Genomic DNA, 27,500 nt, shown 5'->3' with positions numbered 1-27,500 from the left:
AGTAGTAGTAGTAGTAGTAGTAGTAGTAGTAGTAGTAGTAGTAGGAGGAGGAGGAGGAGGAGGAGGAGGAGGAGGAGGAGGAGGAGGAGGAGGAGGAGGAGGAGGAGGAGGAGGAGGAGGAGCTGCATCTTTGGTAGTGATGAAGGCGCGCCCTGTACCCTCGTCTCCCGCCTTCCTGCAACACCACAGCTTCCTTCATCTCCTTTGCCTTTCCCGAGAGAAATTTATGAGCGTCTTAAGCATTGTAAAGATGAAAAATCACAATAACTTGATGCTGCAGGCGTGAAAAATCCTTCCAACCGCCTCTCCTCTCCTTCTCCTGCTTGACTTTCACACCGTATCCTCCTCCTCCTCCTCCTCCTCCCAATCCTACTCGTCATGAATTCTGAATGTTAAATGTAAAGAAATCTCAATATTATCATCATTGTCAGTTTTTTGGTTTACACTGAGTGAATATTCTGTCATTTATTTATTCCATTATTCATACTTATGTTTTTTCTCTAGTCTGGGTAAAAAATATCATCGTTTTCTGTTTATAAAATTACAGATTATATATTTTAGATGCATCACATTTTCTTATATACGCATCTGTCCCATTTTCTGCACCAAACCATAAACCGCTTCAGTACTGGGACGCATTTCTACCTTGAGTTTTGGGAGGTAAGACGATTTTATAAACATTAGGAAGGGTCTATGGAGGTCAGAAGATTAATGGCCAGTCTTCACTATTTTAATCACCCCAACATAAGTTTCTGAAGCTGTATAAAATCACCAAATAGTAACCAGAATGAATATGGAAAAGTGTCATGGCATTGAAGGGATTAACAGATAAATAAATAGATAAGTAATGTTTCAGATAAAGTTTACATAAATTCCAAAAAGACAAGTGAATTATACAATACCAATAATTACACTTACGCAAATAAATAAATAAATAAAGCAATACACAAGGTAAACTACACAAACAGTTTCCTTAGAGCAGAGATAAATGTGCCGCAAATTCCCTGAAGCTCATATAATGCAATACTGAGGGACCGGACGGACCTTAGGCGCTGAGGGAGACGGCCCCAGAGATCCAGTAATTCCCTAAATCTTGCCCTAATTCCCCAGGTTTTCCCCAGACTAAATTGCGGTGATGTAATCGATGTTTCTTCTCCTGGCGGGATTCTGTGCCGCCAAATGAAAGGAAGATAATCGATTCTCGTGTTTTTTTCCTTTTTTTTTCTTTTTACCAGAGAGAGAGAGAGAGAGAGAGAGAGAGAGAGACTTTACATACATCCAGATCTAATTTTTCCTTTTCTCTTTATCGATTTTTGTTTTTGTTCCTTTGTTTTCTTTTTACCAGAAAGAGAGAGAGAGAGAGAGAGAGAGAGAGAGAGAGAGAGAGAGAGAGACTTTACATGCGTTCAGACCTAATTCTTCCCTTTTTTATCGTCTCTTCTTTTCAGAAAGGAACAAAATAAAAATGGAAGAATCAGTTACCAAGTACAAATGCATGAGGAAATATTGTATGTCTATTTACCACTCTATTCATCTTTCTATCTGTCTACTGATCTATTTGCACCAGTTCTGGTTTTCATTTTCTTTTTCTGTGCATCATATTCTCTCTCTCTCTCTCTCTCTCTCTCTCTCTCTCTGTCTCCATCTGTCTACCTTCGTGTCCACCTGTCCACCTGACGAAGAGGAACAGGGAACATTCATGCATAGTTTCAAAACACAGATAAAAATCCACCCAACATTTTCGGAGGCACGAGTTCTCGCCCCTGACTATGAATATACCAAACCTACCCTCCCAAACTCTCCCTCCTCTCCCTGGCAAGCACTCCTCTCCCTCTCTCCCTCTCTCGCTCTCCCAGCCTCTCCTACTCTTTCGCCTCCTCTCCTTGCACCAGCACTCTGTCCTTCCCGAATATTGCATGTCCGACACAGCACGCCACAGCCTCCGCCCTTGCAATAAATATGAGTGGAGTCCTGCAGTGCTGAGGGACCCACGCTCACCGGCCTTCCCCGCCTACACCTGGACTGCCTCACCTGGTCTGCCTCACCTGGCCTGTCTCACCTGGACTCACCTCCCTTGCTGTAACTCCGCAGTTGAGCATCACAGGTAAAGGTGATGCGTTATGTGTCATTATATTTACGTGTGTGTGTGTGTGTGTGTGTGTGTGTGTGTGTGTGTGTGTGTGTGTGTGTGTGTGTGTGTGTGTTACGTAATCTTTTCTTTTCTTTACTTATATTACGGACCTACTATCACTACTACTACTACTACTATTACTACTACTATTACTACTACTACTACCACTATTACTACTACTAAAGCTGCTACAAACCACAGCACGAATATTAATCTTACGAGCCTATGATATATACAAGTTCCCCTAATAATCGATAATATCTAATAATTAAAAAGAGAGAAAAGAGAAAAGAAAACTCCGGAGACAAACTTTCCCTTCGTTTCCATAAAAGCGACTGATCATGAGTCAGATATTTTTCCACTCAATATCACCGTTTTCTATGGTTGACCTTTTATGGGATACTTCGCTCACTCGCCTCCCACCTCTTCCCGCCCTCTTCCTCCCTCCCACTCACTCTCTCCGCTCCTCCCGCCCCTCCCACACGCAGAGGAGAGGAACTAGATGTATGGATGAGTCCGAGGATGTTTTATTGAAAGGATGTGGGTCGAGGTTTGAAAGAGATGCATATGTACGTACGTTGCCTCTACTTCCCAGAGAGAGAGAGAGAGAGAGAGAGAGAGAGAGAGAGAGAGAGAGAGAGAGAGAGGAAAAAGGGTGATAGATTTTTTTTTGCTGAGAAGTTTAATTTTGTTTTATAGTTAATGATTTACGATTAGGTTTCTGTATTTATTAGTCTTAAGAATTATTGTATAACTTGTACTTTATTTTTTTCTCTAGCTTCGTGAAAATTTTCTTATTTTCTTTACTTTTTTTTCCCAAGGCTCTTTCCCCTTTACGTTTCCTTCAGCGGTATTGTTTTTTCCTCTCTCTCTCTCTCTCTCTCTCTCTCTCTCTCTCAATAAGGAATCGATGGGATCCATTTACGAATTTGTGACCATCATTCCTCAGAGGCTGTGAATGCTGCTGGTCCACTCACTCCACCCTACACCCACTCCACTCACCACCCCATCCTCTCCATCCTACTCCAAACACTCCAGCCTTTCCTCTCTTTCACCTTTCTTTTCTCAGTTCCCCCCCAGACTCTCTCCTTCCTCCATTTCTCACTCTTCTCTTCCACATATTTTTGTTTTCTTTTTCGTCATCCACTCAATTCATTCAAGCTTTATTTTTCCCATTTTTTATTCTTTATTTCTAGATTTTCTCCCTTTTTATTTCTTGACTTTCCTTTTATTTTTTCATTTGTTAATCTCTGCATCTTTTTTTCTATAACTCTCTACACGTTGAGCTTTTCTCTTTGTGTTTTCCTTTCTACTTTCTCTTCTCTACTCAGTTTCCTTTATTTTATTTCTACTCATATTTATTCACTTTTCTCCGTACGTTTCTACTTTATCCATCATTCATTCTTCTTTCCTTTAGTTTAGTCTCTTCTTTTATCTACTCCTTCGTTTCCTTATTCTTTTACTTCTTTCTTTATTCAATCCTTGCTTACTCTTTCCTTTCTAATCTTCTCGTTTTGCAATTCTATGCTATTTTTCTTCTCTCATCTTTCTTCTCCCTGTCTCCCCTTTACACCTATCCAGTTTTTTTTGTTCACTAGTTTTATTGATCAAGATTCTTCTAATTCCTCTTCATTTCTCTTCTTTCCTCTTTATTCATCTCTACTTTCGTTTTCAATTTTTATTATTTTTTTCTATAGCCTTTCTACTTTCAACACCAAAAATTTTTCATTTTCTCTTTGAATTTCTTTTTGTTCTTTATCTGCCCTTCCTTTTCTTTTCTACTTTTGTTTCCTTTGTTTGTTTATCTTTACGTAGTTTTCCTAATTTGAATGCCACAGAATCTTATTTTCTCCTTATCATTCTCTTCTATTTCCCTTTCTTCTATCCACCTCTCTTAACCTCTCCTCCGTTTCTCTCCTCCCCTCCAGCACCTTTTTATTATTTTTATTTTACAACACCTTGAGAGACTTCTATTTCCTCTGTATTGTTCCCTCCTTCCTTCTCACCTCTTCCTCTTCACTATAGGTAAAAACAAGCAAGACTCAGTATCTCTCCCCTTAAGGACGCCCCTCGACCCCCTGGAGGCGCCGTCAGGTAAGGCAGGTACTCACTAAACACACCATTAAGCAAATAGTTTTCCTCTAGTCTAATGAGATTCTGCCCCTGTTACCCCTGCCTGTTCCCCGCACCTTCTGCCGCTCACCTCTCCCTCTCTTGTTTCCATGTCTCGGCTGTTTCCCATTCTCTTATTTCTTCGTCACTGATCTCCGCTTTCTTGTTTTTCTGTTTCTTGTTCTCGTTTTTTTTTTTCCTTCATCTCTTGTTTTTCTCTCATTTTCCCTGTTTTTTGTTTCTTATTATTCCTCATTCCCTTTTGTTTCTTCTTTACTCTTTTTCATTTTCTTGTTTTTCTCTTGTTTTTCTTCATTCTTTTTTTTCATAACTGTTCCCCATTTTCTTCGTCTCTTTCTTACTATTCTCTATTCCTCTCCGTCTCTACTGTTCCTCATTCTCTTTATTACCTTCTTTTCTGCCTCCCCTCTCGTCTCCTTTAGTCCGTCTATTTCCTTTTAATCGCCTGTCAGTCTATTTCTGTTCGCTGTTCGGTTTCAGTTTTGTCTTTTCCCTGTTACATCTGTCAGCTGCTTTTTCCCCCGCGTTCTCGGTCTGTCAGCCTGTCTTCCACCCGTTCCTCTTGACGGTTTCTATTTCCTGTCTCCTCTTCTCCATCAGTTTATGAGTTCTATCCCAGTAACATCCACTTCCTACCATTCTAATACATTTCCCTGCTTTGTTTGTTTAATAGGCGCCCCACCGCTTGTCCCTCCTCTGTTGTCCCGCCTTACCCCTCATCTCCACTTCCTCCTCTTCCTCCTCTAGTACTCAGTTCGAAGCTTCGTTCACTGCTTCAACTACTTTTCTATGGTGTATCTTCCTTATTTTGTCTACTATGTCGCCATGAAGTAGAGATGAGATAGCGAAGTTTATAGGTCAGTTTGTTGGTATTTCGAGTAACAAGCGATCATGCACCACTGCTATAACTTTAAATGCGTAGTTTATACGTCACATAATGATGCTTTTTTGGTTTGTGGTATCTTTCCTTCAATACCTCCTACGCTACTCACCTTCGTATTCCCTCATAAACAATAATAAATTGCACTTATTCTATATAGACTGTACCTATTTAACACTGCGACTTGACTAAGGAGTGCAAGTTAATATGTGTGCCAATTAGTGAACGCTGGCAGCTTCATGGCTATAGTCCGTCCGGCCACCATACCTCCAACAATCACTGTTCCTCACGATATATGGACTTAACACGAGGTTTCAAATATTCGATAAATAATTGATTACAAGACTACTGATGATACGTTATGCACACTCATAATGACAAGTGATCGTGCTTGCTCTGGTTGAGATATCAGCCTCATAAACCCCTTCATACACGAGGGAGCAAAGATAACAGACGGAGGTGGGGCGAAGAGGGACGCTTTAGCACACGACACCGCCATGCCAGATGAATAGGTCTTAATCATTCTAAGTGTTACTGATACATGATCAGCAATCCACTGCACCATCCCTCAAAATCATACACACATACATACACTTACTGATTCCTTCACAATGCCGCAAGATGATTCCAGCCTCCCTCACTCACTGTTCCAAGGTGACTGTGTAGTGTGTGTAGGCACCAGGGTGACCAGTGGCAAATTTCGAATTTCCCAAGAGTGACTCCGAAAACAATCCAAGATCGACCAAAATTTCCCAAGATTTAAAGAAGACAATAATTAACACAATTTTACTGATATAAGATGACATCTTACCTTTCAGTATTACTGCAGGTATACACGAGTTGGGGGTTCGTCTACTTCGCCCTCAATGGCATCCTCCACAGCTGGATGCAGTGTTGCCACCCTCTCCTCTTTGCCTTGTCGTTCTCGCTCAGCACACCTTCGGTAACACTGCCCACTTTTTACGTCTTTGATGAGGGATGTTGATGGTTGCCATTGATAGCATGGTACCTCCTGACGGCTGATCGCTTGTTTAGCAAGGAGTCTGTTTGACGTGGTGGACACGCCAAGCCTGTTTGTTTGTTTTGTTTTATCATATTCAGCTGCGAAAATACCCGCTCCACACATGCAGATGAATGAGGCAGAGCTAGCAGGCCGCACATGAATTTTGACAAACAGGCAAATCTCGGCTCGTTGTTCCCATCCTTCACTGATTTTAGTTCACTCCAGAAAGCAGTTGCCTTCTCGTTAAGATTCTTCAGTGCTTCTTTTGCATATAGCAAATCCTTCCACTGATCCTGCAGGGCGTCAAACTCATCCTCTTTCACAAGCGATGGAAATTGTAGTGCTAGTTTTAAGATGTCACTGGAGTTCCTCTTGGGTGATAATATGCAATCTGTTTAGACCTTTCCTAAGTATGTTTGTGATTCTTTACTTAAAAAAATACATTCAAAAGTAGCTGTTACAACAATATGAGCCATATAGACTTAAATTTGTTCTGAGACAATATAATGCTCTCTCTCTCTCTCTCTCTCTCTCTCTCTCTCTCAACCATCAAGATTGATATGACATATACAGACATTAAAATTTAATCCAAGACTTACGGCATTTCTGCAAAAAATTCCCAAGATCCCAAGGCGAAGTTTGAAATCCCAAGATCTTGGGAAATTTCCCAAGTCCTGGTCAACCTGGTAGGCACTTTGGGGCAACTCAGTGACGGTTCATATTGGCCAGCCGCCTTGTGACGTAACCAAGTGCTGCAGGGTGGGCAACCGTACTGCAGACAAGGCTACCACTTATGGCAAGAGAAAGAGAGAGAGAGAGAGAGAGAGAGAGAGAGAAAGAGTCACCCAATCGACCTCCCAACAAATGAAACACACCAATACAAAATAATTCATTTTTATTTGATAGAAACACTTTCATTTATAAACAGCCAAGACCATTGATCATACAAATCTGGGGGTCAGTCGGGGGGAGGGTGAGCCCCGCGCGACCCTCGAGGCGCCGCGAGACTCACCGCCTCGAGACCAACAGATATTATCCAAGCAGAGAAGAGAGGCAATTATTCATATTTATATATATATAGTATTGGGTTATTTGACGTGTGGATCTGGAGGAAGGAGATGCTACAGGAGGAGGAGGAGTAGGAGGACAGGAGGAGGACAATGATGTGTGTGTATGTATATGTGTTGAAGGCGTGATTGAGGTAACACAGATAATATAAAAAGCGAGGGGAGGAAAACCGGACCACATAAAAGATAGCTGAACGTAGAATCGAGAAAAAATGGAGTGAAAAAAAATGAGAATACTGAAAACAAAAATAAAATAAGAGAAAACACGTGAATTAGTACCAAGACACAATTCGTATCTATAACAACCTAATGTTTCGAGTTAGAATTACCTAATCATTATTTAAATACGTGATAAAAACATGAAACATCTTCAAAATTCACTGCAAAGGTTGAGAAAAAAGAAGCGTATAATAAAAAAAAAGACGATAAACTGATAAAGAACGTTAATGAAACTTTTTGGGGGACGGGCGTAAGTTCTCAGTTATACAAGAGAGAGAGAGAGAGAGAGAGAGAGAGAGAGAGAGAGAGAGAGAGAGAGAGAGAGTAATAAAAGGTAAATAAAAATACAAGAGAATAAACAAGAAAAAAAAAAATCCACACATCAACGCCAAGAAGTCCAGAAGAGAGGAAAGTAAAAAGACAAAGGGAAAAAAAAGCAAAAAGGAAAAAAAAAAATGATGAACAGACAGCGGGAACTCAGCGGGGATCAGCAAGGGAGCAAAATTCATCTCAGTCAAGTCCTTAAGAGTCTACCTTTGCGATCATTCCTGAACTATGATCAATTATATACAAGGGAGGAGGGAGTTAGTGGGGGAGGGGGGGGAAGGAACACGCTAATTATTTACATGGTGAGAATTGTAATGTATAGTTGTTTTTTTTTTCTCTTCTTATTTTTTTCTGGTTTCTTTCATTATTAGTTGTATTTACAGAAATCACATATAGTACAACATTAAAGAGACGTGGCGCGAGAAAGGAAAAGCTTCATTCCTACTCTTCCTCTTCTCTTTTTCTTTCTCTTCTTGCAGGAAATATAAATATGGATCTGTGTACATTACAGATACAAGCAGCAAATCTTTGGCAAAAATTCCCATACAAATGCATTATTATTATTACTATTATTATTATTATTATTATTATCATTATTATTATTTCCTTCTCTAATTTTAGTTGGAAAATAAAAACTTCTTGAATTATTTTACAAACATCTATACTCGGTCCTGCTCTTCCGGTACTCGCAAGGACACCCACCCTTACTATTGGTCAATTTTTAGCCAATCACAGGCCGCGTTAACATGCACTCCAACCAATGAGGAAGGAGGTTCACAAGCACGAATTATGAGGGCGGGAAGCGAATGCAGGATTGAGTAGAGATGACGAATGTATACAGCACTCATAAAACGTGAGTAATAGTAGTAGTAGTAATAGTGTTAGTAGTAGGAGTAGTAGTGGTGGTGGTAGTGTCTTAAGTGGGGTCTAAAATACGGAGTGAAGGCAGTTGAAGGAAAGAGGGGAGGAAAGCAAGGCAGGTGGCAATGACGAGCCCAGACCAGACCACGGAAAACGTAAACTGGCAGTGGTCATTTTCCTCGACCAATGGAGTGTTCACCTCGCGCCAAGTGGCGGCTCACTCTGGGCGCGGCTCACTGGATTCCATTCACCTTCCTGGGCATTGAATGAATGAATGAACAGCGACGTACGTATGGATTATTTATAGTAGTAGTAGTAGTAGTAGTAGTAGTAGTAGTAGTAGTAGAAGTAGAAGTAGTAGTAGTAGTAGTAGTAGTAGTAGTAGTAGTAGTAGTAGTAGTAGTAGTAGTAGTAGTAGTAGTTGTAGTAGTAGTAGCAGCAGCAGTAGTTGTGGTAGTTATTCATAGTGTAGTGAAGTTTGTATTTTTTTTTTACTTATTGTTTTCCTACATTACACACTGACTAGCTTGACACTGAAATGATCCTACAGGCAAGATCTGATGTGTGTGTGTGTGTGTGTGTGTGTGTGTGTGTGTGTGTGTGTGTGTGTGTGTGTGTGTGTGTGTGTGTGTGTCTGTGTGTGCTGACTTGATCTCTGGTGACCTCTGGTGTATTGCCTTAACACTACGTCGACTGACTGACTGACTGACTGTTGGCGTGACACCGTCCGCCTGCAGGTCATGATTTCGGAGCAGCGTCCTTAATATAGTTACTCGCTACGTCAAAAGTATGGTCAGGAGTGACTGGCTACGGTGGGACGCAGGGAACGAAGAAAACGGCAGCTACACAGGAATAAATCATCAGGATGAGGAACAGCGCGGAGTGAGGAAACGGGAAGGAGTCGGAGATATAAAGTTAAATAGATAATTTTACACACTATTATTTACATAGTGAGTTTCTGAAGATATAAAAATGCGTAAACTTAATAGCACCTTGTGCCTTCCTCGCCGGGGCTGGCCGCCCCTCCCAAATGAACGGTTCTCAGACGAACTTAACAGAAGAGTGGCTCTCGGCGAGGCAGCGCGCCGCGACGCTGCGCACCGCCCGCCAAAACGTGGGAAATTCTTGCTGTAAAAATAAGAACATCACTTGCAATTTTTTCTTTAAATTACTTTTACATCAGGTGTGACGTGACCGCACCTCGCGGGGCACACCTGGCGGCTCGGGGCGGCGGGGTTCTGGGACCAAGCGCCCCGCCCCTGTCCCATCCCCGCAGTGCCCCAGGGTCGTGGCGGAGCGCACTCCCTACTGCTGGATGGCGGCGGGTGAGGGAATGAGGGTGGAATGTGCCTTCCTCGCGCCGTGTTGCCGCGGGGCCGCGCGAGTGATCGAGGAAGTTCTGAGTGACGAAAAACATTACAACACACTTATACATACATACATCCATACATACACATAATAAAATAAAATACACTAATATCTTTGGTTGAACATTTGATAAAAGTGAAAAATAAAATTCTTTATAACACCGCCAAGAACTGCACGATGGATCCGGGGCTGCGGCGGGGGTGGGGGTGTGAAGGGGCGTGGAGGGGCGCGGCGCCTGAGACATTGAGACACTGCCTCGCCGGTGGTGAATCTTATATAAAAAATACATGAAGGTAAGCTGACAGAGGTGCGGACACTGATAATGTTGCTCGGTGGAGTGCGATGCGAGAGGGCAACCCGCGCCTCCTGGGGCTGCCGGAGTATTCTACATATGTATACAAATCACATACATATGCGTAAATAGACATATACATTTGCAGCAGCTACTGTAGGAGAGGGGCATGAGGGGAGGGTAAAGCTCCTCGACACCCACGGCCTGCACTTAGGGACCGAGGTTCGCGTGGCACTCCAGTGACGCGTCTTGCCACTGCAGTATTGTGGAGGGCGGAGCAGCCACAGTAAGGCGGGGCGGGGCGGGGCAAGCAGCACACGCACACGCACTCACTCACTCACTCTCACTCGGTAGCTAAACGACACTCGTCCATTTTCATTGTCAATCGAAACCTATTTTATTTTTTATGTCGTGCGTCGCACCTGCCAGTCACCAGAAAGATTCCGCGGCGCCGCTCCTGACCCTCCGCTGGCCCCGCGGGAGCCCAACCCGGCACCCCGCAGTCTCGCGCCGCCGCCGCCGTCACTGACATTCAAGCCACGACTGCAAGTTTCTCGCGGGTCTGCTTTCTGGAATAGTCTCCTCACTCCACTTTTCTTCTGTATTTTGGATTCACTTTCTAAAACACTTAACGGACGATAAAGGAGAGAGAAAAAAACTGTCTTTTCTTTCTTCCTGGAAAGTTTTTTTCCGTCCTTGACACACTTGCGTCAGTCTTCATCGTGGAAGTTTAACATACAGTAATTACGTTTGAAGTGGGTTCAAAAAAAAAAATCTTGTGTTTTCGTAGGTGCTGTAGATGCTGGCCTCTCCTCACAGCCACGGCAGCGGACACGGGCGGGGCGAGGCGCTGGCCAGTCCAGTCACGCGCCGCCTCGCCCCCCCCGGCCGTCGGGCGAGGAACGAGGGGCAACAAGTGAGGACGAGTCTGTTGCTCCTCTCTCATTCCTCTTCCTCCTCTTCCCTGTCTCTCTATGTCTCTCTCTTACGCGGAAGGAAAGTCAACCGGACGAAATGTTCAAGTCGAGAAGTGCTAATAAGTCCTCCTCTCCCATATGGTGTGTGTGTGTGTGTGTGTGTGTGTGTGTGTTAATTCTTCCATGCACCACCTTTTTGGCCGCAGAAAGGGAGGAGCAACGGAGAGAGACGACGACGGGAGGGCGGAGGGAGGCCGGAGAGGAGCTAGCAGAGGCCTCTCCACCACTTGCGGCAGCGGTGGGACCTTCGGCGGGTCTTGGAGTTCCGTCTGGTCCTCTTGGTATCCTTGAAGAAGCGAACATTGGTGGGGTCGTCGAGCAGCGCGGGGTAAGTCTCTGGTGGGTGGAGGTAGCGCGCCGTGTAGCTGCTGACAGACCCTCGAGACAGGAGTTCTTCTGTCTCGCTGGAGGACCACTCGACAGTCCCAGGCAGACCCGAGGATAGGCGGTCTCTCTCCTCTGCCCAGGCGCGGCGGACGGCCAACTGTGGAGAGGAAGAACGGGAGATCAACATCATTAATCACCATTACCATTAGGGCTTTCCCCTCAACACTCCCGCTGAAGTCATCCATTAGTTAAAATTAGAAACTCGGAAAGAATACACACAAAAAGACTTTTTGGACGACGAAACTATTTTCAGGACCCGGAGAAAAGCAGGAAAAAGGGTAAAGGACTGAGCAGAGAAGACACAAGGAAAACATTTCCTTAATCAGACGAAAGTGGAGATCATCTGTTTCAAAATAGTAAAAAAAAAAAAAAACGAGGACGCTTAACAGAGACATACAAAAATTCTAAACAAACAGATAGACACAAGATTTTCCAACGCCTGCCTTACCTTTCTTCCTTTTACCTACACTCAACAAGTAAACTCCTTCATAGGTTTACACACACCTACTAACACCTCCATCATGAAATACGAGACATCATACCACTCAAAAAATAACTTATTTTCTGATCTATCACCCCCTCAGAAACACCTTTTTTCCTCTATTCCTTATCTCTCATTCATCCACAAAAAATTATAATTATCCTTTTCTTAAAGTTTTCCAATCCAATTTAATAGCTCAAAAAACATCCTCCTACTATTTTAAACCTTCCACTCATCCACTCACCCAAAACATCCACCTACACTGTCTTTCTGTCCTATCTATTTACTCAAAAAATAGCCTTCCTTTCTTTTAAACTTACACTTACTTACTTAACTACCCCAAAAACACAACTCTTCCTCTCTTATCCACTTACCCAAAACATACATCTACTTGGCCTTCCACTCTTAACTACCCATTCAAACTGCATCTTCTTACTCTATTCTTTCTATTCCACTCACCTTCTTGGCGTGTCTCAGGAGGCGTTTCTTCTCCTGCTGGATGGTGGTGCCGTAGCGAATGTGGATGACTGCAGAGGCGCTATGTAACTTCACGTCCACGAATTTGTCAGTGCCTTCGTCGCTCGGGGTGAGAGGCTGGGAGTTGGAGGATTCATGGGCCGTAATGTTGACCTCTCCTCCAAGACGGTGCAGCTGCGTCATGTCCTCCGCGGCCTTCCAAAAGTTTTCCTGCAGAAGCCACGGGAGGATTGCAAGGTCAGGGAGTGTTCAGTGAGGTGAGATGAGAAAGATGAATGAAAGTGAATGTAGTTAAAGATATGGTGAGTTACGAAAAAGAGCTGTGTGAGAGAGAGAGAGAGAGAGAGAGAGAGAGAGAGAGAGAGAGAGAGAGAGAGAGAGAGAGAGAGAGAGAGAGAGAGAGAGAGAGAGAGAGAGAGAGAGAGAGAGAGAGAGAGAGAGAGAGAGAGAGAGAGAGAGAGAGGATACCAGGCAGGGCGGAATAAAATAAAGAAAGGAGTAGCAATGTTTGGAGGAGCGAAGAGGCGAGAGTGGAAAGTAAAACAGAAACAATTGAATACTTCCCATGGGGAGGAAAAAGGAAGAAAATGGGAAGAGGAAGAGAAAGAAGAGCTCAGAGGACTACGAAAAAGAGAGACACAGAGAAAACAAAGCAACACTAACGAAATGAAAACAAATGACTAATACGAATGGAAACAAGAGGAAGGAAAGGCCGAAACACACAAGAAAAAAAACATACAAGGACATGAAATAAGAACATCGAGAAAGAGCAATTCAGTGACTCTCTCTCTCTCTCTCTCTCTCTCTCTCTCTCTCTCTCTCATAAAAAAAAGTAATTTCAGAGATTCTAGTACAAAAACGCCTCAAGCAAACCGTTTTACATGAATACATTACTTATTCAAACTTATTCACGAGGTTGTGGGTGGTACATGAGGGGAAATGGGACGGAGCGGGGTGGGGAGAGGGGAGAGGGTAAAGGGGATAGTCCAGGGAGGGAAGGGAGGGGGAAAGAAAAACTAAAACTTGAGATGGAAAAGATAATGACTTTGCCTCTTGAAGCGAAATATTTTGTGCACAATTTTATATATTTTTTCTGTGTCATATTCTCTGTCTGTCTGTCTGTCTGTCTGTCTGTCTGTCTCTCTCTCTCTTAAAACAATTTAACGTATAATATGATGACTTTTGTGTGGAAATAATTTATGGATCAAAGGAAATATTGTGGGTAGCCTGTATCTGACAACCTAACCTGCTCTCTCTCTCTCTCTCTCTCTCTCTCTCTCTCTCTCTCTCCGATACTTCCCCTCCTCACCCTAAACTCTCTCCCAATTCCATGTAATCCTTGTTTTTCACTTCTCCTCCATTTCTCTCTTTTTGTTAATCTCTTCCCCCTTTCCTTTCCCTGGAGCTCATCTTTATCAAAATCCTGCCAAGTAATCGTCCACTCACTCTTCCCCATTTGGTAATATCTCTAGGGAAATCCCCAGATATCAAGGGCCCTTTAAGGTAAATCTCTGCTGGAATCGCCTGCACTTTGAAATAATCGTTTTAATTCCACTGAAATCCCCCGGTGTGGATCCAAGGCTTCATCGTGAGTAATGGTAATAATGATGATGATAATGATTGCATGAGGTGGTGGTGGTGGTGGTTGTAATAGTGGTTGTTGTAAGTCTTTTTTTTATTATTATCTTTTAGGTGGATTTGTCTTGGCTCTTAAACACGTAAAATTGTAGTAGAATAGTAGTAGTAGTAGTAGTAGTAGTAGTAGTAGTAGTAGTAGTAGTAGTAGTAGTAGTAGTAGTAGTAGTAGTAGTAGTAGTAGTAGTAGTAGTAGTAGTAGTAGTAGTAGAAGTTGAAGCAGAAGTTGAAGCAGAAGTGGTAGCAGAAGTAGTAGTAGTAGTAGTAGTAGTAATTGTAGTGGTAGTTGTAGTAGTATGTAGATGTTGTAGTAGTAGTGGTAGTAGCAGCAGCAGTACCACCATCAGTAACAGACGCAACAACAAACATACCACCTTAACTTATAATAGACACACACACACACACACACACACACACACACACACACACACACACACACACACACACACACACACACAACCCTTCACTCTTCACAATCTCTCACCTTGACGAAGTAGAAGACATGAGTGTTGTGATACGTGACGGTGATGTCAAGAAGCAGAGAGTTATTGAAGACTGAGGTCAGCACGTCCCTGAAGATTGGGTTGGCGTGGTCCGTGGGAGTAACCATGGCGCGCCCTTCCACTGACGACACCAGCAGACCCTCCCCAAAAGGCCCTGGTACTGTCGAGATCTCCACCTGGTGCGGGAGAAAGTGGAAGGTTCGTGGAGGAATGGACTTTAAACTCCTTCAGTACTGAGGCACATGTTTACCTTGAGATTTGTGTGATTAGATGATTTTATTGACATTAGGAAAGGTCAATGGAGGTCAGAAGATCAATGGCTAGAGTCTTCACTGTTTTAATCCCCATATAAGTCTGTGAAGCTGTTTAAAATCACCAAATAGTAAGTAAAATTGATATGAAAATGTGTTATGGTACTGAACGGGTTAAATAAATGGCAAAAGGCAACAAAAAGAAAGAAACCCCACTGATGTGCCATTCCCATAAAAGGTCGAAAGAATAGATGGATGGTTGCTGGCACGATAGATGGATAGATAGGTGGAACAATGGATAGATGGTACAGAGGTGGATAGCTGGAGAGTTGGTGGAGAGATGGATAGATAGAAAGATGAGATGAAGCGAGGAAAAGTAGCAAAAGGAAAGAGAAAAAGAAAGATAAGAAAAAAAATAAGAATAAGAAATGAATCAAAGAAAAGAAAGAGTGCATAAAACAATTGGATGAATAAAGGGATATTAAGAACAGGTGGATAATATAAAGGATTAGAATATTGAGAGAAAAACAGTAATGGAGTAAGAGAGAAAAATAATGATAATAATGTGGAAAGTGAGTGAGAGAGAGAGAGAGAGAGAGGAGAGAGAGAGAGAAGGGAGAGAGGGAAGAGGGAGAGGATGGGGGAAGAGGACGCGATTAAAACAGAGTAGTGATGTTTCCATGAAATGTGAATAATAACATGAACAAAAGGTACATAAAAAGGAGTGGAGAGAGGGAGGGAAGGAAGGAGGAGGGAGGGAGGGGGGAGAGGAGGGGAGGAGAGGAGGAGCCAGAGGGAGGAGAGAGAGCCAGAGAGGGGAGGAAGGAGGAGAGAGGTAGAGAGGGAAAGACAGAGAGAATAAAGAACACTTTCCATGAATAGGAGAGAGAGAGAGAGAGAGAGAGAGAGAGAGAGAGAGAGAGAGAGAGAGAGAGAGAGAGAGAGAGAGAGAGAGAGAGAGAGAGAGAGAGAGAGAGAGAGTAAACAAACGCTAACCAATTATGGAATGACCGGATGCTTTCATAAAAAAATATATAAAAAGATAAAAATGAAAATAACAAGACTGACTAAGAAAAGAAGACACACAGGAGGAGGAGGAGGAGGAGGAGGAGGAGGAGGAGGAGGAGGAGGAGGAGGAGGAGGAGGAGAAGAAGGAGTGTTATCTTACCTGGTGATTCTGGGGCCAAAAGTCATGACGGAGAAGCGTGGGCGTGAGGGTGGAGAGGCGGGCGGTGGTGCGGGCGGCTTCTTCCAGGGTGAGCACCAAGCCGCTGACGCACCGGACACTCTTCACCTGCAGGAGGAGGAGGAGGAGGAGGAGGAGGAGGAGGAGGAGGAGAGGAGGAGGAGGAGGAGGAGGATGGGGTTAGAAAGAGAGGAATGTACGAAATTGAAAAGTAAGAGAAGGAAGGAGACAGGAGGAAGAAAATGTGAGAGAAGAGGACGGAATATAAGATGAAGGAGGAGTTGGAAAGAGAAAGAAGGGGACGTAGGAAATTGCAAAGTAAAGGAAGGATGGAGAGAGGATAAGAAAAATATGAAAGAAGATAAAAAAAGGAGGAGGAATATAAGAAAGAGGAGGAAGAAAAGACGAAGAGAAAAATCCATTATTAATAAATAGACAAAAGTTTTAATATCACCAACATCACAACCACCATCACCACCACAATAATAACAATCACATCCACTCACTTGCTCGGTGAATGGAGAGGTGGCAGCACGCATCGGGAGGTTGGGCGTGCGTGTGAAGGCCTGCCAGAGTGTGGGCGGGGGTGGGCGTTTAGTGCTGGACGCCCACGCCAATTGCGGGGCGAGGCTCTCCAGGTTGTAACCGAGACGCGACAGCCATGCCTTGTAATCTGAACCAGAGAAAATGTGTCCTTTGTGAAGGGAGACAATGGTAAAGTGAGAGGCTGGAACTTGGCCCGCTACCCCTCATCCTCTTGTCCACTCTCACTGGCTTCCACTTTCCTTTGGTCTTTTTCCCGTTCTCTTATATTTCACTTGTCTAAAACAGTGAGGGCTTTTATTCAATTTCCTCTGTGAAATTGAGTTAAGTTATTCTACTACTACTGCTACTGTTACTACTTCTATTACTACTACTACGTATTACTATTACTCATCTCACCGTAGTTCTTCCAGTGAGTGAGGTGAACGTTGATGGGATCGTTGCCATTGAAGCGGTACAAGGACAGCTTGGCGGGGTTCAGTAGGTTCTGCAATACATCCTCCCAAGATGGTGACAGCCATTGACCTGCCGCGAGAAGATGCGTTAGTCATATTTCTATAATTTCTAGTTATATAATTACATCTTTGTCAAGTGAATGTCCTCGAAGCCTCAAAAGGATTTCATGTATATTTTTCATTGTGGAAATAAGAGTTAGATTAGGTCGTTACGTTAAACTTACGTAGATTAGTTTAGAACAAGGATAAGTGATGTTAGAGTAAGTTAGGTTAGGTTAGGTTATCCACTTACCTATCAGAGGATCGTAAATTCGTCCACGAGGCATATGCACCAGTTCCGTACGCGTCTCCAGTAACCCACCACAGTAATCCACAGGTAGGTACAGATAAGGGTTCGAATCGTACATGATGTGGCCGTAAGGGGATCGCATCATCTCCCGCACCACTTCCCCGTACTGGTTGAACACCATCACCGGGGTTCCGCACTCGTCCGTAGCGATGTAGTACTTCTTTCGGTAAACCTGGAAAGAGAGAACAGTGGCGGCGTTGTGTTGGTTTGTTCCGTTAATATAGTATTTCTTGTTCTTATCTTTTCATGTGAGTCAATAACTATTTATCGTATTGCTTCGCCTTCAGTATTATTAAGTATTCAGTATCATTTTTTTTTATTAAACTACAAAAAACAAAGACTTCCCCAATTCTTTAAGCATTTGTCAGCCAGTCATCTACTCCTGCATATAACAGCATAACTAATTTCATCGCTCCATCTGCTTCTCTCTTTTCTTTGACTATTTGCTAATGTTAGTTATTGATACTTTTTATACCAACACACCTGCATTCATCTTCCCCATTACTAGGTGAACCACACTCACCTGCGCAAAGATGATGTGGCCACGGTCGTCATACACCAGCGTGATGAGGTTCCCGTCACGCGGGCTGTAGATGTGCGTCACCTGATCCGGATGACGCTGGTCAGTATACAGGAACTGCGTCACATTCCCAAAGTTGTCCTTGCGGGCCACCAGGCGGTCTTCGTGGTCGTACAGGTAGCGGATGTTGAAACGACCTGATTTTGCGGCACGTACAAGAAGACCCCGTGCGTTGTAGTGGTAGGTTACTTCACGAGCGTTCTGGACGATAGCACCGCGGGAGTCGTAGCGATAGACCCCCTCACCGAACTTGACAATCCGATCCTGTGAGTCGTACTTCATGGGAATGGTGTTGGTGGAGTAGGTCAGGGACAGCATGTTGCCATTGGTGTCGTAGGAAAAGCTCCACGGTTCCTTGGCCTCCACACTGATGAGCTGACCGTCTGCGTCGTAGGTATAGTTCCGCGTGTTGGTGTATGGCTTGTTGTGGAAGTTCGGAGTGAAGGTCATGGTCTGGTTTATCTTTCCATCTGAGTTGTAGAAGATCTGCAGCTTGAACACTTCCCGGTTGTGGATGGTGACGGAGGACTGGGACACGTGCAGGTGGGAATTCAGTTGCCTAGAGAAGATCGCAGTGCCGTCATGGATCGTTGTCTCACTGTGTTCATTCCTGGTTACGGTAAACCTGCCGATGCTTGAAGGTCCTCCGGTAATGGGGTTGTAGGCATATGTGAATGGCAGGAGGTTCTGGCCGCCAATACGCCCCGCAAAGCTAGTCACTCTGAAGTTGGAGTCATACTCATATGTAAACTTGACATTGCTCAGACCCGTTCTGGCGCCATAGTCAATACGGTGTTCTTGAAGCAGTCGACCGTCATAGAGCATATCCATCTTGTACTCCAACTCAACCTCCTCATGAGTGATTTCCGACAACAGCCCATCAGAACCGTATGCGAACTCAGTCTTTCCATCACCGGACACGATCTCCTTCAACTGTCCAGCCTCCGTGTAGGTGTAGAGGACCTTTGCGGACACGGCAGGGAAGGCAGTGAGGAGTAGGCGGCCTGCATGGTCCAAATACTGTCTATAGGAATGCGTGGAGCCTGGCGGGGTATACGAGAATACAAACCATCCGAAGGAAGGTTGGAGGGAGAAGAAGTGGGCGGATCCTGTTGGTGTTGTGATGTACTTGAGTCCTCCACGTTCGTCGTAGTGCAGGCGCCAGAGTCGACCAGATGGAAGGGTCATGGTGGCAGGCTGAGAGTGGAGGCAGAGAAGAGTTACTTTGAGGGAACTTGAAAGGCCTGATACTATATAAATTGGAGAACACAAAGAAGAAATTGATGACAAAAATGAAAGGAAAGAAAATAAAAAAGAAACATGAAGACGCGAACTTATGAAGGAATAACACAAATATAACTTCAAAGAAAAGAAAGAGGAAGACAAAGAGTAAAAAGACAACAAAGATAAAAAAGAATAAAGAGATGAAAACAAAAGCCAAAAGGACGAATGAAAAGCAGGAATACAAGAGAACAAAGGACATCAAACAAAGAGTAACATAAGCAGATGAAGGAAGCCACAAGACCCTCAAGACATTAGAAACTTTCCAAAAACATCCCAGTCTTTTCTCCACTTAATCTTGGGAGGGAATGGCGGTAACGAGCCTTTTCCTTTTCCTTTATTGGTCCTAAAATGACCCTCGTAATACAAAAATTGCCCATACTTCACAGGACTGGAAAAATACAAGATAAAAGGACTTCCTTCCCCTATACTTCATACAGCTGAAAAAAAGGCTTCCCCCAAAAAAGGCCAAGCTCTGTTTAAATGTACAAAAATGAGGTCAATCTCCCTCCTTTTGTCTTCTGTAAAAGGACACAAGTGGATCCCCTTTTTGTCCCTCTTGTCCTTTCTTGCCACACTTGTCCAACTTTCCTTTCGTGGAACAATAAGAGAGAAACATACAAAAAAGAAAACAAAGAGTAAAAAAACCTTGTCATCTCTCTCTCTCTCTCTCTCTCTCTCTGTCTCAGTCTGTCTGTCTGTCTGTCTGTCTGTCTGTCTGTCTGTCTGTCTGTCTATCTGTCTGTCTATCTGTCTGTCTGTCTGTCTGTCTGTCTGTCTCTCTCTCTCTCTCTACACACACACACACACACACACACACACACACACACACACACACACACACACATACTTAAACTAAAACCTGACCTGATACGATCCTCAATACAATCTAGAAAAAAAAAAAAAAAAAAAAAAAAAAAAAAAACGACCGCTTTTTATGTACCTATCTACACTAACCACATCCCCCAAGGGACAGATAGAAGGGAGTATTTGGTCGTACTTACCAAGCGGGTGTCGCCGAAGGTGTAGCGCGTGGTGTGGGCAGTGTGGGAGGAGACAGTGGACAGTAGACCGTGATCATCATATTCATAAGTTTCCACAGACCAGTCCCATTGTCGTGATTCAGTCCTGCCGAACCTGCCGGAGGGAAAAGAGAAGGTGTGTAGTAGTAGTAGTAGTAGTAGTAGTAGTAGTAGTAGTAGTAGTAGTAGTAGTAGTAGTAGTAGTAGTAGAAGAAGAAGAAGAAGAAGAAGAAGAAGAAGAAGAAGAAGAAGAAGAAGAAGAAGAAGAAGAAGAAGAAGAAGAAGAAGAAGAAGAAGAAGAAGAAGAAGAAGAAGGAGTAGGAGTAGGAGTAGGAGTAGGAGTAGAAGTAGAAGAGGAAGAAGAAGAAGAAGAAGAAGGAGAAGTAGCAGTAGCAGTAGTAGTAGTGGTAGTAGTAGTAGTAGTAGTGGTGGTAGTAGTAGTAGTAGTAGTAGTAGTAGTAGTAGCAGTAGCAGTAGCAGTTATCTTGTTTCTGTTTTCATTACGACCAATTTTCTTCTACTCGTTGTCTTGACACTATCATTATTATCTTTAACATTATTACTGAAAGGACAGCAATTTTTCATCGTATTTCCTTTGTTATTATCTCCCTCAACCAACCACATAGCGCTTCAAAAAATACAGTACGAGGAAATTTTCACACTTAATGATATGGCTTGTTGGGAGAGAGAGAGAGAGGACACGTAGGGGAAGAGAGGAAGAAAAGGGGAAAATTAAGGGAGAGAGGGAGGATGAGGGAGGGAGGAGAAGTGTGTATCCCTTGAAATCAGAACATATTGTGGGTTTCCTCTCCTTTTTTTGGTGTGTGGTGGGGAGAAAGGGAGAAGAAGGAGGGAGGTGTTTGCTTTTCTTCCATCCTCTCTCTCTCTCTCTCTCTCTCTCTCTCTCTCTCTTCCATTCAAACCTTCTCAGTCCCACTCATTGTACAAAGGACTTAGAGGGAGAACTGAGGATTAGAGAGAGAGAGAGAGAGAGAGAGAGAGAGAGAGAGAGAGAGAGAGAGAGAGAGAGAGAGAGAGAGAGAGAGAGAGAGAGAGAGAGAGAGAGAGAGAGAGAGAGAGAGAGAGAGAGAGAGAGAGAGAGAGGAGGACAGATTCTTTCCCATTTTCCTATGCATATCGATCTTCTTCCTTTTCATCTCTCTCTATTCCTCTTTTATCTCCCTTCCTCCCTGTTTTCATCTCGGCATTCATTATGAACTAAGTCGCCATGACAGAATACGACTAAGTTTGCCAATTAGATGCAAGTTCGTTCTTTGGGAGGTGCAAGAATCAGGTAAGGAGAGAGGGAGAGAGAGGGAGAGAGAGAGAAGTTGAGAGAGCAGAGGTGAGAGGGTCAGAGAAGAGGTGGATGAAGGTAATTAAATATGGAGAGAGGAATATTTAATGATTGGGGGATTCGCAGAGAAAAATAATCTTCATAATTTTAGTTTTCAAAAAGTTGCGTTAGTTTGATTCTTAATTATTTTTTTTTTTTATTATTTTACATATTTTTCAGTTCTTGTGTAAATGAAGTGCGTTTTTCAGCTTTATTCAATATTAATTTAGTGTTGATTCACCTTATATCCCTAATATTTTATCTTTATTATCTTATCTTACCTGTTATGAGAGGAAAAACCCATTAATCTTATCCGTCTTACCTCTTACCGTAAACTTCTATGGAAAGAGAAGATACAGAAAGCTACAGGAGTGACTCTTACTTATGGACGAGAAGCAAGGAGTGAATTTACCTGACATAAAAAAGAAAAAAGTGCACAGGAATCAATTCAGTCAATCTTACCTGTCATATGTCACGTTGAGAGAGGACAGCCAGTTGCCCAGCGTGAGTGAGGTCGGGTGCCCATTGTGGTCATAGGTGAGACGAAGCAGAGGATTACTAGAGCCATCTGTGAGTGACTCTGTGTGTGTAGTGCCGTCCCATGCCCTACGCAGCACCCTGGACCCGTTCACCTGTAGGAGGGAGAAGAAAAGGAGTTAGATTACCTGGTGACTGAGAATGATTAACAGCTTCAGTACTGGGACGCATTTTTACTACGAGTTTTGGGTATCATTAGACGATTTTATATACATTAGGAGGGGTTTATGGAGGTCAAGAGATTAACAGCCAGTCTTCACTATTTGAATCCCCACATAAGTTTCTGAAGCTGTATAAAATCACCAAATAGTAAGAAGAATGAATATGAAAACGTGTCACGATACTGAATGGGGTAAAGGTTCATATATGGTTTGTGTCTTAATGTCTGTGGCAAGTGATGAGTGAAGAGTGAGAGGCTAGAGAGGGAAGGCAAGCACCGAGGGACTTAACATTAATGAGTGTCCTTAGTGCGTGGCGCTGACTAGCAGGTAGACTCGACGCGAATGTCATTATATATAAACGTGAAAGCGGCTTAAGAAGTTATAATGATCAAACTCGGACGGGGCGGAAGGGAGTAAAGAGAGAGAGAGAGAGAGAGAGAGAGAGAGAGAGAGAGAGAGAGAGAGAGAGAGAGAGAGAGAGAGAGAGAGAGAGAGAGAGAGAATCATCACTTCAACACCGCCACCACCACCACCACTTACCAGCAAGACAGTCTCCACAACACGCTCCTGACGGCGACGCTCCCCAACTCCGTAGCTAATAGTGAGAGCGTTGGGGGGTCCCGGGGCCATGGCGACCTCGTAGCGGTGGACGGCGGGCAGGAGGCTGGCTTGAGTGGGCAGCGACACCTCCAGCAGGGGAGAGGAGGCCGTGGCGAGGGCGCGGGCGTAACCTCCCCAGGGAAGAGCTTGGCGCCAGGTACCATTAGCCCAAACACGGAGGTCGGATGTTACTTCGTCTGTGGAGGAGATCAAGAGAGAGGTTAAAAAAAAGGAGGAGGAGGAGGAGGAGGAGGAGGAGGAGGAGGAGGAGGAGGAGGAGGAGGAGAAGGAGGAGGAGGAATACAAAGGAAAGCCAAACAGCAGCAGAACATTATATCCTTGTATGGCTGTTTGGTTAGTACTTCCAACTAGCTACAGGAAATAGAGGAAGAGGAAGAGGAAGAGGAGGAGGAGGAGGAGGAGAAGGAGGAAGAACACAAAGGAGAACCAAACAACAACAGACTTTAGACCCTTGCAAGAACGTTCGATAACTACTTCTAACTAGCTACAGGAAAGACACAGGACAGTACATACTCGTACAACAGAAGGAGGAGGAGGAGGAGGAGATGGAAAAATTAACCTCAAGTCATGTTACGGAATGTCTCCCTAAAGTCTGACAGGTTAACATCGAAGGTAAGTTGATTCTACCTTCATCTATTCTCCCCTGTACCTGTTCCCTGCCCGGCCCAGGTGAGGCGACGAAACTCCCCGTTGTGAGCGCCTCTGAAGCTCACCTTGTTATTAAACTATCACGCCAAGAGTATCAGTTTACAAGGGCTGGTGGGACCTTGAGAGAGAGAGAGAGAGAGAGAGAGAGAGAGAGAGAGAGAGAGAGAGAGAGAGAGAGAGAGAGAGAGAGAGAGAGAGAGAGAGAGAGAGAGAGAGAGAGAGAGAGAGAGAGAGAGAGAGAGAGAGAGAGAGAGAGTTCCTGAACCTGGTAATTAAGGGAAAGCGTATTACAGGATAAGCTCCGTGTGTGATTAGCGTGAGAGAGAGAGAGAGAGAGAGAGAGAGAGAGAGAGAGAGAGAGAGAGAGAGAGAGAGAGAGAGAGAGAGAGAGAGAGAGAGAGAGAGAGAGAGAGAGAGAGAGAGAGAGAGAGAGAGAGATTCCTTAACTTTGCCATTATTATATTTTATCTAACAGAAGTAAAAAGTTTCAAGAAAATAAGAAAATAACTCATATTTACTAATCTCTCTCTCTCTCTCTCTGTCCATAATAAAACAAAATCTGAGGAAATCCTTAATGATCAGAAAAAGGAAGAAAAATAGTGGGAGAGAAAAAAATACTCGGAGGGGCTACGATTTAATGAGGAGAAAGTAATGAGAGTAATTAGTGAGTGTACATGATTGAGGTGTGTGCGTGTGACCTTCCATGTACGGTTTTTTATAAGCTTAGGTTTGTTAATTATGTACACAGATCCTGGTTTACATTTTCATGATTATATTTTTTTCTTGTAGTATCTTTTTTTTTATTGTTGTGGATTTTACTGTTATTATCACATTAGTACCTCTCGATTGTCTTCATCCTTAACCCCTTCAGTACTGAGACGCATTTTTACCTTGATGTTTGGATGTGATTAGACGATTTTATTTGCATTAAGAAGGGCTTATGGAGGCCAGAAAATTAATGGTCTGGAGACTTCACTATTTTAATCCCCACGTATGTTTCTGAAGCTGTGTAAAATCACCAAATAGTAACTAGAATGAATATGGAAATGCGTCCTGGTACTGAGAGGTTAACCCCTTCAGTACCGTGACGCGTTTTCATATTCATTCTAGTTACTATTTCGTGATTTTACACAGCTTCAGAAACTTGTGTGGGGGATTAAAACAGTAAAGGCTCTGACCATTAATCTTCTGACCTCCATACACCCTTCCTGTTGTTAATAAAATCATCTAATCACACTCAAAACTCAAGGTAATAATGTATCCATGTACTGAAAGGGTTAATTTACACTTTTCACACCTGCCTCCTATTAGTCCTATAAATTTAATACATACACATACAGGTGTCTTAAGTTTATACATAGCTTCTTCTTTTCTGCATTTTTTTTCTATATGGTCAATCTTGTAGTTTCATTTTGGGGTGCCTACACTTATCTTCTCTTTTTCTCATTTTCTTTTTTAATATCTTTTGTAATTTTTTTTTCTCAATACGCTGGTTTTTTTTGGTTTTCTTTCTGTGATTTCTCTCCCTCAGGTTTCTTTCCGTTTCTCTTTTGTTCTTTCTCTCCTTCACTGTTCTCTTTCTCTCTTCTCCGTTTTCTCTTTTTTCTCTCTTCCTCGGGTGGTAATATTTTCAGTGGACGGTCTCTTTCTCTCTCTCTCTCTCTCTCTCTCTCTCTCTCTCTCTCTCTCTCTCTCTCTCTCTCAGGGTGAAGGATGAGCGAAGTTGTGACACTTATCAGTCATCCTCAACACGGCAAATTGAACCTGGAAGAGGAGGAGGAGGAGGAGGAGGAGGAGGAGGAGGAGGAGGAGGAGGAGGAGGAGGAGGAGGAGAAAAAGGAAGGGGAAAAGGAAAAGGAAGAGGAAGAGGAAGAGGAAGAGGAAGAGGAAGAGGAAGAGGAAGACGAGGACTGGGAGAGAAATAAATGCAACGAGGGAAAAAACAGCAACTTTTCAACACTACACCACCACCACCACCACCTCCACCACCACCACCACCACCACCACCACCTCGTCCTCTCTCCCGTTCGGTTCACGGGATAACTCGTGGCCAGCGATTGCTTGTCCCATAAAACAAGCAGTAAAGATAGCTTATAGACTCCAATTGCATTCTTCAGGGAGATAAAATGGTGAGGAAGGCAACACTCAACCTGGGGTCATAAGGGTGTTTTTCCTATGTACATCTCCCGCTCCCTTGGCCTTTAAAGTTTACAAAGGCTCTAAACATTCCCAAGGTTATTTGAGTCTGTCCTAAAAAGAGGTGAAGGTGATAAGACGCCATCTTGGAACGCTCATTCTTCACACGGTCTGAATTATTTTCTGAGTTGTGATGGAAAGACATACATACATACATACATACAGACATACAGACAGACAGACAAACAAGAAGTAAGATACACAAATTCACAAATCCAGAAATAGACATTCAAATAAACGAAAGAAATAGAGCCAGTACACACACACACACACACACACACACACACACACACACACACACACACACACACACACACACACACACACACACACACACACACACACACACACAGAACAAAACAACCACAAACTGCGAGGAAAAGGAATTCATGACTGGAGGGAAGAGAGAGAGAGAGAGAGAGAGAGAGAGAGAGAGAGAGAGAGAGAGAGAGAGAGAGAGAGAGAGAGAGAGAGAGAGAGAAACAAAACACGAAAGACAAGAAAAGTTGGTTTACGAGCCGCTGCTTCTCTCTTTCTCTCTGCCGGAGGAAAACAAGGAAGGAAGGAGGAGGAAGGAAGGAGGAGGAAGGAAGGGAGGGAAGGAAGAAGGGAATAAGGCCAATTTAATACAACCACTGCCAATCCTCCCTTACGTTAAATAAGGAAGATGGGGAGGGAGAAGATGAAGGGAGATGAGGAAAGGAGGAAAGGAGATGGCAAGGGACAGATGGTAGAAAGAAACAGAGAGAAAACCAAGAAAAGGATAAAATAGGAAGAGGAGGAAAAAAAAGGAACAGGAAAATTGAGAAGCTGGTGAGGGAAAAACGAGAGGAAATCAGTGAAGGAGAATAGGAAGAGGATGAGAGGAGGGAATAGGACAAGAGTGGAGGAAAATCAGAGGGAGAGGAGAGAGGAGAGACGAGGTAGAGGGGGAGAGGGAGATGAAGGAGGATGAGAAAAGGAGGAAAGAAGATGGCAAGGGACAGATGGTAGGAAAGAAATAGAGGAAAGTGGAGAGACAAGAGAAAAATCAAGAGAAGAAGAGAGATAGGAAGAGAAGGAAAGAAAAAGGAAAATAAGATGGTGAGGGGAAAACGAGGGAAAAATCAGTGAGGGAGAATGGGAAGAGGATGAGAGGAGGATGAAGGAAAAGAGTGGAGGAAAATCAGAGGGAGAGGAAAGAGGAGAGGAGAGAGAAGAGGGAGAGGGAGGTCAGCTTAATACAGCCAGTGCAGTAATGAAGACAGACACACGCCCCTTTCATAGTGACTCCCTTAAATTTCTTCCCCTTCTCTTCTACTTCTTCTTTCCTTCTACTTTCCTTTCTTCCTCTTCCCTTCTATCTTTCCTTTTCTTCTTTCTACTTCTTTTCTTTTCTAGTTTCTTTCTTCTTTCTCGATTTTTACTTGTCTCCCTTCCTCCTTTCTATCTCTCCCTTTCTTCTCTTCTACTTCTCCCTTCCTTCTACTTTCCTCTTCTTCCTCTTCCCTTCTATCTTTCCTTTTCTTCTTTCAATCTCTATTCATTTCTATTTTTCTTCTTTCTCATATCTTTTTCTTTCTTCGTTTCTCCTTTCTATCTTTACTTTGCTTC

General features: G+C 43.4%; 1 protein-coding gene and 1 long non-coding RNA gene across 2 annotated transcripts in view; both read right to left on the bottom strand.

Annotated features, from left to right (window-relative positions):
- LOC123510563 overlaps positions 1-5,817 on the bottom strand; it is an 18,710-nt gene extending 12,893 nt beyond the window's left edge. The window contains exon 1 of the long non-coding RNA XR_006676548.1: positions 5,743-5,817. This is a non-coding gene — a long non-coding RNA (uncharacterized LOC123510563). The remainder of the gene's footprint in view (positions 1-5,742) is intronic.
- Positions 5,818-7,025: 1,208 nt separating this feature from the next.
- LOC123510458 (teneurin-a-like) overlaps positions 7,026-27,500 on the bottom strand; it is a 462,953-nt gene continuing 442,478 nt past the window's right edge. Inside the window, 11 exon segments of the mRNA XM_045265650.1 lie at positions 7,026-11,742; positions 12,586-12,813; positions 14,723-14,917; positions 16,161-16,286; positions 16,685-16,851; positions 17,121-17,246; positions 17,469-17,697; positions 18,049-19,302; positions 20,391-20,523; positions 22,207-22,376; positions 22,983-23,239. Of these exon segments, the coding sequence (XP_045121585.1) occupies positions 11,464-11,742; positions 12,586-12,813; positions 14,723-14,917; positions 16,161-16,286; positions 16,685-16,851; positions 17,121-17,246; positions 17,469-17,697; positions 18,049-19,302; positions 20,391-20,523; positions 22,207-22,376; positions 22,983-23,239 (3,164 nt within the window). The 3' untranslated portion in view covers positions 7,026-11,463.

This window comes from Portunus trituberculatus, chromosome 29, assembly GCF_017591435.1.
Source record: "Portunus trituberculatus isolate SZX2019 chromosome 29, ASM1759143v1, whole genome shotgun sequence".
Classification (NCBI taxonomy): domain Eukaryota; kingdom Metazoa; phylum Arthropoda; class Malacostraca; order Decapoda; family Portunidae; genus Portunus; species Portunus trituberculatus.
The sequence above is the reverse complement of the archived record's forward strand: the minus strand, read 5'-3'. Positions and strand labels throughout refer to the sequence as shown.